Source organism: Habropoda laboriosa, unplaced genomic scaffold (genome assembly GCF_001263275.1).
Source record: "Habropoda laboriosa isolate 0110345459 unplaced genomic scaffold, ASM126327v1 scaffold5, whole genome shotgun sequence".
Classification (NCBI taxonomy): Eukaryota; Metazoa; Arthropoda; class Insecta; order Hymenoptera; family Apidae; genus Habropoda; species Habropoda laboriosa.
Genome location: NW_017100161.1, coordinates 3,739,678 through 3,758,774, shown reverse-complemented (window position 1 = coordinate 3,758,774; position 19,097 = coordinate 3,739,678). Strand labels below are relative to the sequence as shown.

At 44.3% G+C, this 19,097-nt stretch overlaps 1 protein-coding gene across 1 annotated transcript in view; it reads left to right on the top strand.

Annotated features, from left to right (window-relative positions):
• The window catches only part of LOC108578222 (glutamate receptor ionotropic, kainate 2), a 168,134-nt gene that overhangs the window by 101,667 nt on the left and 47,370 nt on the right, over window positions 1–19,097 (top strand). Inside the window, exons 3-4 of the mRNA XM_017941508.1 lie at window positions 4,191–4,442; window positions 9,815–9,990. Coding sequence (XP_017796997.1) covers window positions 4,191–4,442; window positions 9,815–9,990 — 428 coding nt within the window. The remainder of the gene's footprint in view (window positions 1–4,190; window positions 4,443–9,814; window positions 9,991–19,097) is intronic.

The window sequence follows — 19,097 nt, the reverse complement described above, 5'->3', positions numbered from 1 at the left end:
GCTCTCAAAGCTGATGGGAACGTCGGAAGGCGTGAACGAGCGTGCCTGGCTGGTGGCCGATGTTTCAAAGCGTATTATCGCATAGCGTTTCGACGCGAGATAGAGTCGGTTCGTTAACCACGACAACGATATCTTAACGAAGTAACGAGACTTATTTACCAGCGACGAGAGTTCGACTTAATCAAGGGACAGGCAACGACCTCGAGGAATCGTGAATCGTTCGCAAAGAACAGTCTCCGGCATCCGAGGTTTTTCGGAATTTTCCCCGAAAACGAACGCCTCGAAATAGAATTACCGATTGCTCGGTGACAGAACTCGAGGCTGAAAGACCATCGTCGAGAATCGATGAAACGCTGGCGCTTAGGTGAACTCCTCCAGCTGAGTAAATACACCGAGCTTCTCGGGGGAATTTAGCTTCTTCGACGTGGATGAAAAAGGAACGATAAATTGTGTACGTGTTTCTGTCTTTACTAATGTTAAAATTGTAGGAACCGACGACGGAAAAATATTGAGGGGCCCAACGGGAATCGAACACTCGGGACACCTTCAACCACTCCCTCTCTATTCTCCCTTCGAGGTTTCCTATTTGGGTATGGAGGCCCCGATACTACACTCGGCCATTCTGAACTGAGATTCGCCCTCGAATGTCCTCAGTGTAGCCTCCATCCCGAACTGAGATTCGCCCTCGAATGTCCTCAGTGCAGCACAACTCAACACTTTCGGGCACACTCCCACACACAGTGGCACACAGCAGAAACAACGCATTTTTGGGAGACGTGCAACTCTCGACATGTTTTCATCGCACGCCTCCTGGCTTCGTGTAGCCTCCATCCCGGAACCTAGGGAAAAATATTGAGGACCCAACGGGAATCGAACCCGGGACCTTCGGCTTAGCAAGCCGAGGCTTTGCGCGCTACGCCAACCACTCCCTCTGTATTGTCCCTTCGAGGTTTCCTGTTTGGGTATGGAGGCCCCGATACTACAAAATTAATACTCGAAATTTTGTATGTTCAAAAATTCCTACGTTAGAAGTATAGATAGATGTTTATTAACAAAATATGTGAATAACTATAATACATTTGACTATGACACACGCTTCTTCGCACGCCGTACTTTATAGCCCGGCCCTTCGTGGACCTCTCGTCTGTTTTTCCCGTTGGGCCTGGCTACCGTCGCTCGTCGCCCGCTTTCTCTCTTATGCTGGCCACATTTTCTTAAAACTACTCATGCATATGTTTCATTAAATGAACTGTTTGATTATACGAACAGTTCGATATTCCGAACCACCTCGGTCCCAATTGGTTCAGATAATTCACGCTCTACTGTATTAGAATCTTCGAAGAAACAAATTGCAATATTTTTATCGAGCACGAATACGTAATTTACCAAAAATGAAAGAAAAAGTTTGGAATCACCTGCCACTTTTCATCAATATTAAATCTGCTGCTGACTTTTTATAGATTTCAAGTTTATCTCAATTCTACTTTTATCAATTGGTCTCATATCAATTGATTCGAACGATAAAAAATTCTCAAAGTCGCTGAATTTTTTCTGGAAATTTTTGTGTAAATTGCAATACACTCGGTGATTCCAAACTTTTGGCTCCCAATTTTCATCAGTACTGAATCTGCTACTAATTTTTCATAGACTTGATACTGATATTGTTGAGATGAATAGCAATTTATCTCATATCGATTTATCTCAAAATTCGTTAAAAAATTCTTAAAGCTGCTGAATTTTTTCTGGAAATTTTCGTGTAAATTGCAATGCACAGTGATTTCAAACTTTTGGCCGGTAGTGTATGTGACACACGATAGAAATTTTGGTATGGCTCAAAATCGGCCTGCATTCGTCTCCCGTGTAAAACCATTCGCCTTCCGAGGATTAATACACTTTATCAGACGAAATTTCAGCTTCTCAAAGTCTCAAATCCACAAATTTGAATAACTGCAAGCAACATCAAAGCTCGCATGACTTGATACATCGATCGAGAGTCAATTTCGTTTCACCGGAGCCACGAGTTTCTCCAGCGAGCTTTCGCCGCTTAACGAGCTTCCGATCGCACGTTAAGTGAAACCGGCAACGCGAACGCGGAAACGATGAGTCAGACGATCAGTCTGGCCGTTTTTTTAGAAGGTCTCGTGAATAATTCAGGACGCGGGATCCAAGTGGAGAACACTTAGACACGCCGAAATCCCACTTTCGAAATCGAACTCGTCCATTTTATCCACCGCGAGAGGCGTTTGCACGCGTGCCAACCAATCGTTTCGAAAAGGAGAACAGCCGGATTTCAAAGGTATATCACGGATAATGGATCAGGAAGCTCGGCGGTTTGATAACGTATCAATTTCCTGTCCATTTTCCGCGATGCTCGCGTAGACATCGGTCTCGTAAATCACACGACCGCGTCGCGTCTACGTGAATGCTCGATTAATACACGAGCCGAGGCTCGAATATGGACGCAGTCGATAGAAAAATATCACGTGTGGCGGTATTGTGATGGAAATCTGATGGGCCTGTGAAACAGTCATTCCAGGGACACTTTTGACGTTGATTGACGTGTAACTTGATTTCACGCAATCTGGAATATCGGGGAATATGCCATTTCCCGAGTGTTGCGGAATTCTTGAGAATTTTCCTTTTGTCTTGAACTCTAGCTTGAAATTAAGTTGAAGTATTTTTAAGATGAAGGATATATTTGTTAGTTGGGTGTTCGTGCATATTTTTAGTGAAAAATGATAATAATTGTAGAAGGTTCAAAGAAACTACACATTTTCAAGCTCGCAAAGGCTAAAAATGGTTATTACAGAATCCTTAAGCCTTCCTAATTTCAAAATTCGCTAGGGCTATAGCGTTAGAGCCTTTTGGCACACTTCCACCGTAATTTCATAAACGGTTTAAACAGCAAATTTTGCGGCCGTGATTAAACATTCACCGTCTGCCACACACGCTGCGCGCTAAAACCTGCAGTAGCGAAAGGATTAAAACGAATTCAACAACAGCTTTCCCTCAGTCTGAACTATCAATACTTCAAAATTCCAAACAGTCAAACACACAAAACCCAGAAGTTAAGTCTCTCCAGCCATCTCTAAGTAGCTGCGCGTTATTCCCAAAATCCTCGATCAGAAATTCGAGCATTTATCCTACAAAGGGAGCATCCCGCGACGCACACCGAGGTGTTACGGGCAATTCGGTGAATCGGTCGTCTAGATGGTAGCCTCGTGAGTGGTTCACCGGCAACGAGAGGAAGAACGTCCGTCGAAGAGGCGTAACGGTGGCGGAACTAGCTTTAAACGAGGGAAACGCGGGCGGCAGGAAGTAGCGGGGCAAGTTGTTTACGGGCACAAGGAAAGGAGAGAAGACGAAGTTTCGCGTCAATCTCTCTGGCACGTTCGCGGTACCGAGAACGGTGAAAGTTTACGAGAAGATTACGAGGAAACGGCGTAGCAAAGACGCGGCGAAGGACCTGGATCTTCGGTGCGCCACGTCGCGTCGCGCCCACCTTTCCTCTCTTTCTCTCTCCCTCGATATACGACTCCCGTGTGCGTCCCCTGGATATATGAAATCGGCGTGTCACATGCAGCCCTCCTCGTATTTCCATTTTCACGCTTCTTTCACGCCGGTTTCTTCCTCCTGCGTCCCCTGAATCCTGTTTTCCAGCATATTTCATTTAATAAGGGATTTACTTGCCGCTTCGCATTTGCAATTCTATTGCCAATTTATCTTGTTAAATTTAATTATAATATCAATGGCTGGGATATACGTAATTTCGTGAATTAACCCTTTCACTGCTGACCAGCGTAGCGTGCGGTCGAGTTAATAATCAACGTGTATGAAACGTGTTCTGGAGTTAAGTTCGCCTTATATCGCGTTAGTCGGATTATTTTATGCAGCGTCTCGATTATGTTTAGCATCTGAATTATTTCGGATCGAATTGTGCCTTGAAACGATATAAATTTGTCTCAGTCTCTTAGATAACAGACAAAGGGTTAAAACGCGGAATTAATTAGTACGATAAGCAAAAATTTGAGAAATTCGTAACAAACTGAGTACGAAGAATATTTTTAATTGCACATAAATATTTCCTGAGTCCACTATATGTCGCTTAGATCTTGTACTACTTTCCTACATTTCTTCCATCGACGACACATTCAGAAACTCTCAACTGACCTACCCTCGACTTTCCACAGCGTGCAAGCAGCTCTCCAGATCGGTCCAAGGGATCTTCGGCCCGTCCGATCCTCTACTAGGTGCCCACATCCAAAGTATCTGCGAGGCTCTGGACGTCCCGCATCTAGAAGCGAGAGTGGACTTCGAGCCGACCTTCAAGGAGTTCAGTATAAACCTCTATCCCTCGCAGGACCACTTGAACAAAGCCTTCAAAGACCTAATGTCGTTCTTAAACTGGACCAGAGTGGCCATAATCTACGAGGAAGATTACGGTGAGCATTCCCTTCATCTCCGCTGTGATTGCAAAACCCTCATAAAGTTTGCATATCAAATAATTGCAACCTCAAACTCTACACTCTCTCTCTATACTCAAAGTGTCAAACTTCCGCCTGCCTTTCCACCAATAAATCAACTAGTCGTCTCTCCGTTTAATAATTTCAAAAACAATGTGCATTGCGTTCTCCCGTCAGAACGCGAATGCAAAACCCTCATAAAGTTTGCATATCAAATAATTGCAACCTCAAACTCTACACTCTCTCTCTCTATACTCAAAGTGTCAAACTTCCGCCTGCCTTTCCACCAATAAATCAACTCGTCGTCTCTCCGTTTAATAATTTCAAAAACAATGTGCATTGCGTTCTCCCGTCAGAACGCGATATAAAGAGTCGCGACGCGTCGTTCGAAACAACAAAGCAAACGTTCCAGGTGCAGGAGGATTTCCCCAAGAGTACGAGTGGTCTCTCTCGAAGGAGTTACGGGACAGCGATCTCGCGGTTCACGCCTCATGTTACAAAGACTAGTCATTACGCTTTTCTCCTTTTCTCTCTCTCTCTCCTTCTCTCTGCTTTTTTTCCCCAACAAAGAACAGCTCCACGCATCGTGTCGGCTGGCGAGACGCGTCCCTATGCAAATAGGACGTCGGAATCAGCCGGCGGAAGTGGATGCCGGCGGGACACTGAAATGTCGGCCTGTCACTCGCACGCAAAACGCGTCGCACAACAATTCCCCCGCGTAAATTTGCGTGGAACTCGTCGTACAAACTCGCCGATGCTTCCTATCCGTCTTCTCCATTTCCAAGATCCGCGAGATATCGAAGTTTCGGCGGGAGGGAAATTGAATACCTCGATGGATCGGGAGTTTCAGTTTCACGGTCGAGGCACTTAAAGTTTCAGCTCACAGGGTCGCGGCTTGTTTGACTTTGAAGTTTCCACGTTATGGCTTTTTGCGGTTCGGTTTCCTGAATGGGAAGCTTCCGTGGCTCTCTCCGACTATGTGGACACAGATTACAACAAAGTTGTGACCTCGAGATATAACAAAACAAATGAAACATCCACAAATCGAATCAAACAAAATCGTAAACATAATAAACTATTTATAAATTAATATAAGAGAAATATATTACCAAGTAATATACACATAGATTGTGCTGTGCACAATCCAAAACAAAAGCAACAAAAATGTCTGCAAATAAAGAAACAAAATGTCTAAAAACCAAGTAGAAATGGGTTCGCCTCCACGTGGCGGGTACGGAAACGAGGGCAAAAAACCCTACGGCTAAGAAACCCACAAAAAACGAACGACACAAAATTCGAACAAAATACCTATCTGTATTGGGAAACAGATAGGCGAAAGATTATGATCGAAGCAGTAATGAGCTCAAAGCTCGCAAACTGCAACATCATTGAGAAACACATAGACATATGTGGACACAGTGTGCTTTCACCTTTTCGAGTCCGGAAAATGCGTCGACCCGAAGGTCACCAGGTTGAACGCTATCGATCCGAATGTCCGAAAGTCGAAGCTTCGATGTAACTTCATCATCGAGAATTCAGCCTCGTTCTTTTCGCGAAGCTTGCAAGGTCGGTCCTTATTAACCTTCAGCTTCCAAGGTAGAAGCTTCTGATTTCGTATTCAGCTGCTCTAAAGTGAGCTCGCAAAGGCCGAGTCTTTTCACTTCGAACTTCTACTTTATTTACGGCCCGAGCTTGCGACTTTGAGCTTCCGAAGTTGCCCCACATCCTCCTTTTTAATTACTACCAGCTGAGGTAGCTCGTGTTTCCAAGCTTGGCAAAGGTCGAAGTTTTTATTTCGAGCTTTTTGCTAGCGTGTGACGGAGAGGTGAGCATCGTACTAACGAAACTTGTGTGAAAAGCCACTCGTGGCGAGATTCAATTCCATTAGAGTTGGCGTTCTTTGTTAGTGGAGCAAATTGGCGCGAGATTTTTACGAGAGGCAAACAGGGAATAAAGTAAAAGCGTTTGTATTTGAAATATTGACCGAGCGATATTCCGCCGTTCTAAACGAAACGCAAAAAGCCTCCGCCCAGAAATGAATTTTTGCCCCAACCGAACCGACCTCTTTAACCGTTCAATTGTCATTCGAATGTTGTACAACGGAGAGCTGATTTCATTATTCTAAGTGAATTGATCGCCATGCAAAGTACACGGTCCTATCTTACAAATTAGCCGAAGACCGGGGTGAAAAGGGGAAGGATCATTTTTCGGAATTCCTTCTCCTGATTAAACGACGCGATCGTTTACCAGAAACAGCGACGAAGGAGAAAAGCGAAACGAGGAAAAACCCTTGCAAGATCGTCCCTTATTTTTTTCTTTTTACGTCCTCGTGATGTCTATGACAGCCATAAATTCCGCGCCAGCCAGAGACATCTGAAAATTCCGTCTCGCTCGAGTATGCCAGCCTGCATTTCCTCGATATTCCGTTCGATGAAATATATTCTCCCGTGCGACCATTCACCGAAAATACGCGGAGATCTTGCGATTCGTGGCGTGGAGAAGCTTTCGCGCCTCTCTCCGTCGCTTCTCGCGTCACTCGAACCTTCGAAAAATAAGAAGAACCTCGACGCTATCGTCGCTTCCTCGTTACTTCGCTAATTTCCCTTTCTCGCCGATCGAAAAATTCGAATCTACGTGGAAAACCCCTCGCTGAATTCACGAAGCAACAAAGTGTGTTTCTCGAAAATTCTCCCCGCGATATTTATCGCCCTGCTCGAGAATCAACGAAGAGAACAGCCTCGGGAGAGCTTCTCGTTCGAACAACAAAGCTGCGCTAACGTTGCACAGAGGAGTCTCCGTCGTTTGTTACAGAGCAAGGGCTCTACGAAACTCGTGTGGAAATCGTGCGCCACCTCTGCCGTTCGTTGCCAATTATTCTTCGACAGATTAATTACCCGAGGTAGAAACTCTGTCTTCGAACCGAGGACGGCTCGATCCTTTTTAGACGCTCTGCGAGTTTCCGAGCTACGGCAAGCTCGCTCACGTGAATGGAGAGAGAACCGTGGAAATTCGGGGCCCGAGAATGGCTCGGCATTGTGAACCGGTTTTCGTGTAACAGCGCACCAATACGAAAAATATTAAATCGGGACAGGGAGGGGCGGGGGGGACGAGCGGTTCTTTTCAACGGGAACATTCGGCGAAGTTGAACGCTCGAGAAACTCCTTTCACAAGGGGTATTCGAACGTTCGTGAGCGGGAAAACGCGCGAGCCTCCGTGATCTGTATAGCCCGGAGACCTGGCCAGGGCTTAGAAGAGGAAATTTTGGCCCGGGGGTCTTCGTTCGAACGGGACGTTTCACCGGCTTTTCAAAAGTGATACACGTTTCGGGTAACGGGCCGTGCAGGGTCGAGTAACGTTCGAATGGTGAATGGTGAGCGAAGGTAATTTGTTTGTGCCGTTGGAAGTTATTAGGAGAAATTTTATTTACCATTTCTGGTTTTTACTGTATCGTTCGTTTCTGATAAACAGACCTGTACGAAGTGCATTTGCATATTTCTTCCTTCCTTAGTTTAAATTACAGAAACTGTTGGAAGTTATTAGAGGGCTCTTCAGACACTGAAATTTTATTTGGTATTTCGTTCTTTTCTGATAAATAGATCTATACTGATGTATAAATATGACGAACTATACATGCACAGTTCTTCATTTCTTACTTTAAATTATAGAAATTGTTAAGATGCATTTATATGCCAATTTATTTCTCACTAATCATTCTATAATTTCGAAGTTCTTCATATAGTATACCTGCAAAAGTATACTACATTCAGCTCCAATTATTCTACTATTAATTTCTAATACGCAGAATTCTTCAGGAGACTTTTAAACATTTTTCAAAAGGCAATCATTTCCATAACATTAGAAATTCCAGAGTTTCTCCATTCGAAACACATCTTCAGAAATTTATAAGTACACAAATAAGGAATAACTTGTTTCAACGCCCTGATTTCTTTTTCCCGCAAACGTCTAATAATTCCAAACTCTTGATCGCGATAATGAAAGAACAAAGAACCTTCCGCACTGCCTCACCTTACCTTAACGAGATCTACCAGAATCAGAGAAAAGCTTGTTTAATCTGAAAGCGTCTAGAAAAGTGAACAAACTCACACTCGATAAACGGGTAAAAAACAGTGGCTGCAAGCTTTCTGAATTCTTTCCCCTTTTCCACTCTGCCTTCTGTATCGTGCGAAACCGTCATAAATTACCAGCCAAGAGAACCATCCAGACCGCGGTACCAGAGGGTTGTTCCATAAACCAAACTCTCCCCCATACGTTCGTTTTCCACCTCCCAACCTCCGCGTCGACCAACCCGTTGTTGCTAGAAATGTATACACGAAGCACAAAGAGGGCCACTCAACGTGTAGTACGCGCACCTCTCTGCAAAAGGCGGAGCGATAATTGGAAACCACGTCTAAGGAGCGGTTTGTTATCTTTCAATTTTACGTTTTCCGCCCGGCGAATGGTGGAACTCTGAATTATTTCGCCTGGCGAATCCTCGCTTAGCCTGGTTTCTTCCTGCGACAGAGGGAGAGCCCTCCACCAGCGAGCTTCACAAAGGTGCAATCTAAAAATCGCTGAAACAAATGTTGTCACAGAGAGAAGAGTGTTTTTCTAATTAAACGAAAATAGAGTAACTTCGATTATTTTTATTCTATAAGTTCCCTACGCTATCCCAGCTTTTTGCTCTCTTTTCCTGGGCCAACGAGCGAGCCATAGTTGTCGAACAAATATTTGCCTACGAAAAAAGGCAACGGGACTATTCGTTAAACGTTTTTCCGGTCAGCGGATGCCAAAATTGACGTGGAAAAGCCGCGAGAAGCGTGTTCCATTATGATTGAAACGCGGGAACGCGTCGTGGAACGTCGTCGTGGATTAATCGAGTACCGCGTGAAAAATGAAAATCATTTGCCCGCCGATCGAAATTTCGCTCGAAGAGGGTCTAGTGCTGTTGTTACGTGCGCCTGTGAGAGCACACAGAGAGGGTGAAGCACGGCGACACTATGGCGCGTGTAGTAGACAAGAGAGAGAGAGAGTGGAAGAGGGACGAAATGAAAGCCGACTGGCAATAAAACTGGCACCCGATTAAATAAAGTTTCGAGCCGTGACGCCATCGAGACCTCGTGTAATTTTTCGCGAATTTCATTTCGAACCGTGCTCCCTGGTGACCCGATAGCGATGCTGGCCATCGAGTCCTCTCGATTCGACGAGCCTTCGATCTTCCTCGTGTGTAGAGGTGTTAACTCGATATCTCTCCCACCTTTCCTCCTGAAAATTCAATCGTTCTCACCCGACGATGGAAACGTACATTTATTAAGAACATAATACGTAGTCCCTTTCTCCGTGTTCTCTCGTAGGTTTGTTCAAGCTGCAGGATCTCGTGAAATCACCACCATCAGCGAGAACGGAGATGTACATCCGCCAGGCGGGACCCGGATCCTACAGACAGGTCCTTCGAGAGGTCAGACACAAGGAGATCTATAAATTGATCGTCGACACCGATCCTGCGCACATGCAACAATTTTTTCGAGCGGTGAGTCGGGATTTTCGTTGATTTAATCACTTGTTTTCAGCGAGTTTCTTATTCTACTTGTTAACACTGACGAAGAGCAGAATGAATGGTTCTAATTATGCACAGTACAGAAAGAAGAATCTATTTTTTTATACGTTCTTCGTATTTGAAAATGTCACAAGTCAAAAATGTTTCATTTTCATTTTAATACTCGGAATATGCCGGCAGTTGAACGGTAATACTTCAAGCGAGCAAATTCACGCATGTTTCGCAGTGCAACAATTACGTAATTCTTTTAAACAGAAATTCTCGTTCTTCTCGGAAAATTTCGCGTTTTCGACCGGCAGCAATTTTTTCGCGGAACAGCGGTATGAAACAAGAGACGAGCTAATTCAGGAACAAAAGGATTAATCGATAATTCAAGGGAATCGCGTTGCGATTCCCGCAAATAGCGCGCAATTCCCAATTTTCCACGCAGAATACCCAAGCTCGAATTTATAATTAATCCTGCAGAGTAGTTCCGCCCGTTTTCCCACGAGGCTTTCCATCAAAAATGCTCGTAGGTTCGCGAGGCAAACCGAATTTTCCTAATCGATCCGACGACGATAGTTCCGCGGGAGTCTGAAACAACCGGGCGAAGATTTAAAAGGAGAAACTCGCTTTATCGTTGCACGGGACGCCAAGCAGCGTCTATACGCGTCGAAATATTATACTGTTACGTGCTGCATCAAGGAGCAGATCTCCCGTACGCAGCCTAGGAACCCATAGAAGCTTACATCCTTACCCGTACGAGCGGAAAAAGCGAACGAGCCGCAGGAGGGTTGGTAAGAGCGGGGCTGGTTTCGTTCGATCGATACCGCAAGTACAATATGTATAGACGCAGGGATAGACGGAGAACGAAGACCGGTGGTAATACTTGCCCGCGCGGTATTTAATCTCCAAAAGTCACCGTCATGCGATCGAGAGAACGATATATCGCGGCGGAAAAACAGAAGATTTATAACACGATCGCGGACAGAGGAAAAGTATTTCCAAGCTGTTTGGTCGCCTGGTTCTAGTTTGATGTATGAATCGTTGGATGGTTCGTAATTTACGCTAACTTGGGAATGCTTGTTGGTGTCGCCTTGTGAATCTTTTAGAGGAAATTTTGTTAACCCTTTAAGTGCGTTCGTGTTTCATCGACGGTGGAAAAATTGAATTTTTCTAGTGTTTTATTAAAGAGTGGAATAAATATCGACAGATTGCTGTGTCAACATAATGCAGTAAAGTGTCGTTTGATCAAAATTTATGTGACACTTTTTAGTGTCCCATGAAAAAGATAGAACTTCCATTAATCTTCTGTAATATTGGATTATGGGAGTTATTGGTTGTTAAATAATTAATAATCCTTATTTTAAACTACAAACTTTTATTAGACACAAGGATGGTTCGCTTTTCTACTTGATGGTAAGAGCACTGTCTATAGACTGAGAATGCTCCTACGCAACGCCCCAATATTGTCTACGACCCTTCTTGGGACTGAAGGGCCTTTTGTCACGTATCATAAACATTTAGATCTTTACTAAACAGAGGTGGTAAGGCTATACGGATTTCTCCGAACGTATACAAAAGTAATATATACTTCCTGGTAAGGCGTTAGGTTAATTTTTGTTATATCTAACTGACTGATAAATCTAACATGTAATGTCATGTGACTTGGAAGTTAAATATCGTGTATCTATATTTTATAAATTTTATCTCGTTTATTGTTATACTGTCATATTGTTGCAACCTGCCTTCGGTGCTTCCCCTTCGTTCGGCATATTTAATAACTATCTATATAACTAAACCCCTCAATAACTTGAACACGAACACCTCTTAACATTTATTAACAAGCGTACGAGTATCTCAGTCAGTCTCGGATAAGAACAGAGACTGTTGAATCAATATTCCCCAACCGTCTTTTTATCAATTCCGGAGCGAGCACCAGTAGGCATGAGCATATACGCGGTGCTCGCAACAATATTATCACTAGTCAATCTTTTTTTAATGACATGTAAAATTGTAAGGAACCGTAATATTTCTTCTCACGAACCGAGAAAATTCTGGTTGCAAAGGGTTCGAATGTAACGAACACTTGCACACATATAAAACGACGAATAGCAAGCAGAAATTTAATATGATCTACCAGTTAAATACCAGTATAATACCACATAGTAGTTTCGACAAGCTCGAGGAAAATGAACAGCGCCAGCATCAAAACTCTTCCCTGGTAATTCGAGTCTGAATGCCTACCGGAACTGATTGAAAACCGGAACAGACGTTTATTTCGACGCTCGAGTTTAGAAGTTCGCGAACGGAACCGCAACACGTTATGTCGTTATCCATTTACCCACGGATTTTCTTCGCGTTATTCATTCCCGGTCTCAATTTCCGCGAGAAATAATAAGATAACAGAGAGAGAGAGAAGCAATTTGCTCGAAGCGCTGTCGCAATTAGATTTAGCGACAGCCTCCGCGAATCTCTCGCGTCGAGTCAAACTTCAGCGCGATTTCTCCGTTCGAAAAATACCAAACAGTACGAATTCTACCGTGAAAACGTTCGTTCATTTCTACAACCGCTAGAAAATTGTTAAGAGAGCACATTTGGAATGCGGAAATTGTACCTCGTGTCGTATACCTCTCTCCTATCTCTCGTTAGTTTTTAGTCATCCTGCCTCCTTTCCTTAACTAAACAAATCCGCATCATCCTAACGTTAGTCACCCCGAAACCTAGACCTCCACATCATCCTTTACTTTTACTTATCGCTGAACCTAGACCTCACCGCCTCTCCCTACATTGACCTCTGAAACCAACCCGTACTCTCGTACTTACCGAAGCTATATCTAGAAACCTTTCCGTCGAAACACGAGATTCTTGTCTAGTGACCATCACGCACCGAACGTCACCGAACTACGAATAAAGTCGAATAGTACTACGCGCAGAACAGCATCCTTATTTCGCCCAGTTTCCGTCAGGCTCTCCTACCGCGTACCTATTGAAAATAATAACCCAACGCAAGGAATCGCGAGCCGCGGAATACAACACTCGTGTTTAATGAATGCCATCGGTGCGGCGAGTTATAAGTCAGACCACGGTAATCGATAACCGATCTCGTTTTCATACCGAAATTTAGTATTCACCCCGCGAGAAACGTTCGTCTAGGTGGGAACGTGCATCACCGCGAGTAAAACAGCACGGCGATCAACGTGAATTTCACAAGCCTCTCGAAATGATCACTCGACCCACGGTCACGGGACGTCGTAAAATATTCGCGAGACATCGGCTCGGGCAGCTTTATCGGCGTCGATAAAACAAAGACCTCGATAAAACCTCTATACAGATACGCAAGTCAGAGGGTTTATTGAAAATACCCTGCTGACCGATCCTCTGAACGCTCAGATCACGGTTTCTCTTTCGAACATTTTTACCTCCTCGATAACCATCTCTCGGCACAAGCTTAGAACCTATGAAAATTCCCAAAGGTACCTGAGAAATCATCGAACACACATACATACAGATAGATAACGTTCATCTTGCAAGCAAATTTTTCTAAAAATTAGAAAAAAGAGCGCGATCTTTAAGCTCCACTTTGCCAAATGTCGAGGAAAAAGAGTCGATTTCCCCGAAACGAAGCGAATTGAACGGAAATCTGCGGCGTCAGCCGGGCCGAATTGCCCGAAACGCGTCGCCGCTGATCGAACCAAACAACGAAACACCGAAAAAAATACCGAACATTCGATAATACCATCGCGAACTTTTAAACCACGGGAACAGCGTTATTCCGCATCGATCGTCGGACGTTCAAGCGCACGGTGACGTTTTCATCGTTGCGATGTTCCGTGGACGCGAACAGCGGCCCGTTGTAAAGGCCAATTTGCTGCTTTGTCGGTGCTCGCGTTTAACGTCCAACGCGTATATTCGTTTGGTCCTTTTAATTTCCGCGCTGCTTCGCAATTAATAACGCGCACGGTTTTTCGTTACACGTTTCTCTCTTTTCTTTTGTTTACTCGAATTTCTCTCTATACTCTGTTTTCTTTTGTTCCGGGAAGGAGGAAGAAGGAAGGAGAGGCGACGTTTAGTTTGGACCGAGTTGATGGAATTTTTTATCGCGGTAGCGGAAACGGGACCGCCCGAAGGCTCTCGCGAAGATCCTCAATTTTTCAGCGAATATATTAAGGCAACTTAACGCGACGGTATACCGTTCTTTCTATAAAATTCTGTTTAGCCATTTTAAAAAGCCTTTATAACCGCGGTAGCGGCTACTTATCGTTCTGCAGCCTGCTCTAAGGAGTTCCAGCGAATTCATGAGTTTCTTTTCTCCTTTCGGTTGCTAAAGAGACCGAGCTCTTTTAGCATTAGACGTTACAGGTGACACTAGAGATACTTGTACAGCTAACCCTTGTTTAGCAAGAAAATTCCTAATATGTTAATTAAAACCTTGTTGAACAAGTGTTTAATAATTCATAAATTGACACTGTTAAAAGCAAACAAGTACGAAGGAAGATTCTATTAAACCAGACTTTAGGTAACATTTCAATATTGAAAATGGTGTAACAGAGTAACCAATAATGCTCGTAACCTAACTTAATCCCTCGTTTCACGATTTTTATATTCAAGCTGAAAAGTTTATTCGTATTCCTTTTTCACTGTCCAAAAAATTCCCACTATTTTCTACTCTCCTGCTCTCAATAGTACACAATTCATCGCCATTTAATATTCTCCTCGTCAAAATTCTAACAGATCGTGTAATACCAAAAAACACCACAGCAACATATGGAAAATCTGCTTTCATCTCACCGAACCGTTGTAACAATTCACAACGAACGTCCAACAATTGCCAACCGAATAATCCTCTTCCGAAAAAGTGGAAAAAATGTGCAGATTCAAAAGGAACTTAAAAGCCACTCAAAAAACAAGAAAAGCAAAAAAAAAAAGGAACGAAGGCTAAACGAGTAACCTACGGAGCCGAAAACGCGCGCTGTCTTTTTTCCCCCGGCGCGGCAATCGAAATACTGTAAACCGAAATCGCCGTGGCTGCAAGCCGTCGATGAAACGCGCGCATGCCGCTCGTGGAACGAGATGACGAATATCGCCATTTTCGACAAGCCACGCAAGACTGGTCAGCGAAATCGTCCAACGGTATTCCATTCGTCCAGTCGCGTCACATTTACTCTGTGCGCAGAGCGCAGACCGAGGAGACGATGGTGTTTTCCCCGCTCCCCCTTTCATCCACGTGTACCGCGCGCGAGAAATTTGCATAATCCGCGAGAGCATCGACCTGACGGAAATTGCACAGCATCGTGAATCGTTTTTTCGCGGTTCCGAAACCGCCGTCAATTCGACGCATTTTTTTTCGCTCGTTTTTTTCCTTCTTTCTTTCTCCCTTTTTTCATTTTTCAACCGGAGGTTTCGTCCGACAGAGAGAAAAACGCTCCCGCGGTGTTTATTCGCCGCCAAAACGATAGAAAAATCCGCGATTGGCTTTTACGACGCGAGCCCGTGAATAGAGGGATTATTGCAAGCGGTTTTGCGGCGACAGAGGAACGCCGCTAACAAAGAAATGGTTTCACGGCTAATTAATGGGCCGTTGTTCGCGCTCGGTTTATTGCATGTTCTTTTCACCGGTGTTATAGCAATTCGTAAGCATCGTTGTGCGTTCCTTGATCCGTTGTACTTTGGTTTCTACTGTACACGGTGTTCCGATGAAGTGAAATTTTTCAACGTTCGTTAAAAAGTGAAATTTAAAGGTGTCTCGTTTTAACCCTTTTTCTTGCGTCTCTTTTTACGACTTCGTGTTTATCTCAGTTATTCGCAGCTTTCGTACCTTGTCAAACGACAAAAAGTTAAAGTACTGTACGTAATTTACGTTCGATAAGCTTCGAGCATCTATTATGAACGTGATACTTCATTTTTAATATCTCCAGAGTAATCCGCATCTCGAGTGGCAAAGGATTAAGTAACTATGGTAAAATCGATTTCTCCAACGTGTCATCTAACCTACAATTTCTATTATTTCTAACAAAATTTCAGAATGAAAAAGCGACTACACAAAGCGCATGTATAACATTCATTCAGTACCTGGGAAGTTTTTGAAAAATCCTATAGGTAAAATGTTGATGCTGTTGGGGGCAACGAATTATCCTAAGTTCAGGATACGGCCGACACATCTGCCATTTTTCAGGATTAGAATATTTAGTTTGGTAGCATATTATTAATTTTACAATCAGGGGAAAACCGCCAGACGCTTAATGGGTTCTTAAGTGCCTGGCCTTTTCTTCTCAGTAGCAAAGTGACGCATCGTAATCTTATTCTTCGGACCAAGGACTGACTAAAAAGTGGTCAACAATAGGACGACCTGAACACCAAAATTTTCCCTTATCCTTGACGTACAGGTGTACCGCTGCTTACACTTGACGCACTAACCACACTACAGGGCGTGAACGACAGATCCCCCCGAACCTTTCGAACATCCTCCATTGGACGGAACACCTTTCCCACCGTTTTCCCAATTTTCATTAAGACACATCTCTGGACAGACGACAATGTATAGAAGGACTGGACAGTTACAAAGACGAGGATGGTGGTGAAGGACTTCTGACGAACGCTTGTGAACTATTAGACTCTTGGATGAACACTCTGAACTCTTGTGACAACTCTTGTGAACACTCTGAACTCTTGTACGAACCTTTTACACCTTCGGACATTAGACTTGCATATAATGAACCTTTAAGAATTTCATTGCCCTAGAAATTTCAGTTAGGCAGATATTAGGTCCGCATTAGGCTAGCCTAATTTGCCTGTTATGCCCGCATGCGGTATGTAACGCGGAATATTCACGTCCGCCTAATTGGGAGAGCCGTGTTAGGGCCGCATTAGGCTTTTCCAACGAGGCAAACCGTATTAGGCCCATATTAGAGTAGCTTTATTAGCTACTCTGTCGACTGTACGACTGTCATTGGGAGACATTAATGAAATCTCACGAGGAATACCGTAGAAACTTTTACCTTGTTAAAAGCTCTCACGCAAGCGTACGTCCGACACTGAGATGTCTGTAAATATTCCTACATATAAGTTTGAGAGCCCCACTCCACCTAATTTAGGCGTGCGCTCGGCCATCCCCATTTCAGCCACGTATGGCAACTGTTAGGAAAACTTAGGCATGCATCATTCCTGCCGAATTAGGACCTAATGCGGTAACGATTGGGCTTTCAGCATTTAGGTATGCCTAATCGTTTCCGCATTAGGCCCACGTTCGTCTTTAGGCATGCCTAACTGAAATTCCAGTCGGGTGTATATATTATAATCTAAAAATCTGTTTGCAAATAACGAATCGCGTGGGAGCCAACAGATGTTAAATTGAATTTTCTACCTCGTGTTAATAAACCGCGGACTGTAGAAACTGGTACAATATAGCACGGAGAAAAACCGGCGAGATGAACTGTCGGAGGAAAAACAATTGCGGAAACTACCGTTGGTGCAAACGGTAAACGGTGTGGTAATTCGTCCAGCGTTCATCGCGGTCGATGGTAGCAGGGTTAATTGAATTCCCACGGTGTTCTTGGTCGGTCCTCCGCAAGCCGCCAGCGGATAATCATGCAAACGACGCGTGGAGTATCGTAATGATCGGAACGTGAATCGTATCAACGGCCCTCTTAACCGAGGACGGTCAGAAAGAAATTCATTTTCTCCGGCGCGGCGCGTGAAACAAGTTCCGCCGTTCGAATATTAAACTGGAGGATTATTCGTTTAAACGGAGCTCTACTGTCTCAACGAACACACGAACGAACCGAGCAGTATCTGCGTATAAATCGAAATGATACGATACGAGATCTTTTCATCTTGGAATAAAAAGTAAGCCGCGAATCCTTTCATATCCGGGCATTCCACGATTCCCACTTCCTCTCTCTGTCTTTCTCGATCGTTTCGATCGTCCAAGACCACGGCGGCATGAAATTCGTTCAATTTTAATTGCACCTCTGCTCGGTTCTCTTTATTACAGGAAGTCGACGGATAGACGACGATTTCAGGTCGAATTCCACTCTAGATTTCATTGCCCCTCCATTTCTATCGGTCGAAAGACAATCTTGGTTCAAACATGACCGAGGGAAACCGGTTATTTGCATGCCTCGTCCCACAAGAATTCCTTCGGATATCTCTTCGTTGCTTGAGTAATCAAAAAACGTCCAACCTTTCGTGAAATCCACTCTGCTGCTACTTCTTCCTTATCTTCTTCTTTGTTTCGTGCACTCAATTCCGTTCGTTCTTCATATTTCCTTTTTTTCACATCCAAAGGCTAATCCCCTGTCTCCTCTTCTCAAGAAAATCCCCGCTTTTCTCCAGTTTCCTCAGTGCTGTCTGATTCTAAAGGGCGACTCCGGTTGACGTTTAATATTAGCCGTGAAAACGAAAGAGAGGAAATATAATTCGAGGATAATTGCGGCGGCCGAGTGTTCACAGATTTTCTTTTCTCCGTTCTAGAAACCACTTTAACCGATTGAACCACTTGGGTTACCCAAGGATCTCCTTTCGCTAGATCTAATATCCTAATGGCTGCCGTCGAAACACAGTTTTACGCGTATTATAATTCAGCCCGATAAAACGCTCTCGTCAGGAAGGACAAATAAAGGAGTTTATCCCACTCTATCCTTGTCGTCAATCAAATAATCGCGAAGCGATAAAAGCTTCTAGAAGAAATTAGCTTGCGATCCGCGGTAGACTCGCGGATTTACGCGGGAGACTCGCCGTTTCGCGCGGGAAACCACTTAACGACGCGTCTTGTTTAGTAAATAAATTTTACCGCGCTTCATTCATGGGAGTGGACGAGGTATTACCATCGGTCGCCCTTCAGAGTGGGAGAGTACGAAGCCTAGCTTTCGGAGGCCCTTACAGCACAGGAGGACTGGGGACACGGGGACTGACACCTGGGTCACTCTCTGGAGGAGAGAACAACGGCTGGACTATCCGCCAGTCGCCTCTGAGCGAGGAGGAGGTCACCCGGACGCCTGAGGAAGCTCGGAGAGGATTGCTTATTACTTCCGGTGGTGTGGAGAGAACGGCTGGACTATCCGCCGGTCGCCTCTGAGAGAGGAGAGTACAGGGAGGTTACC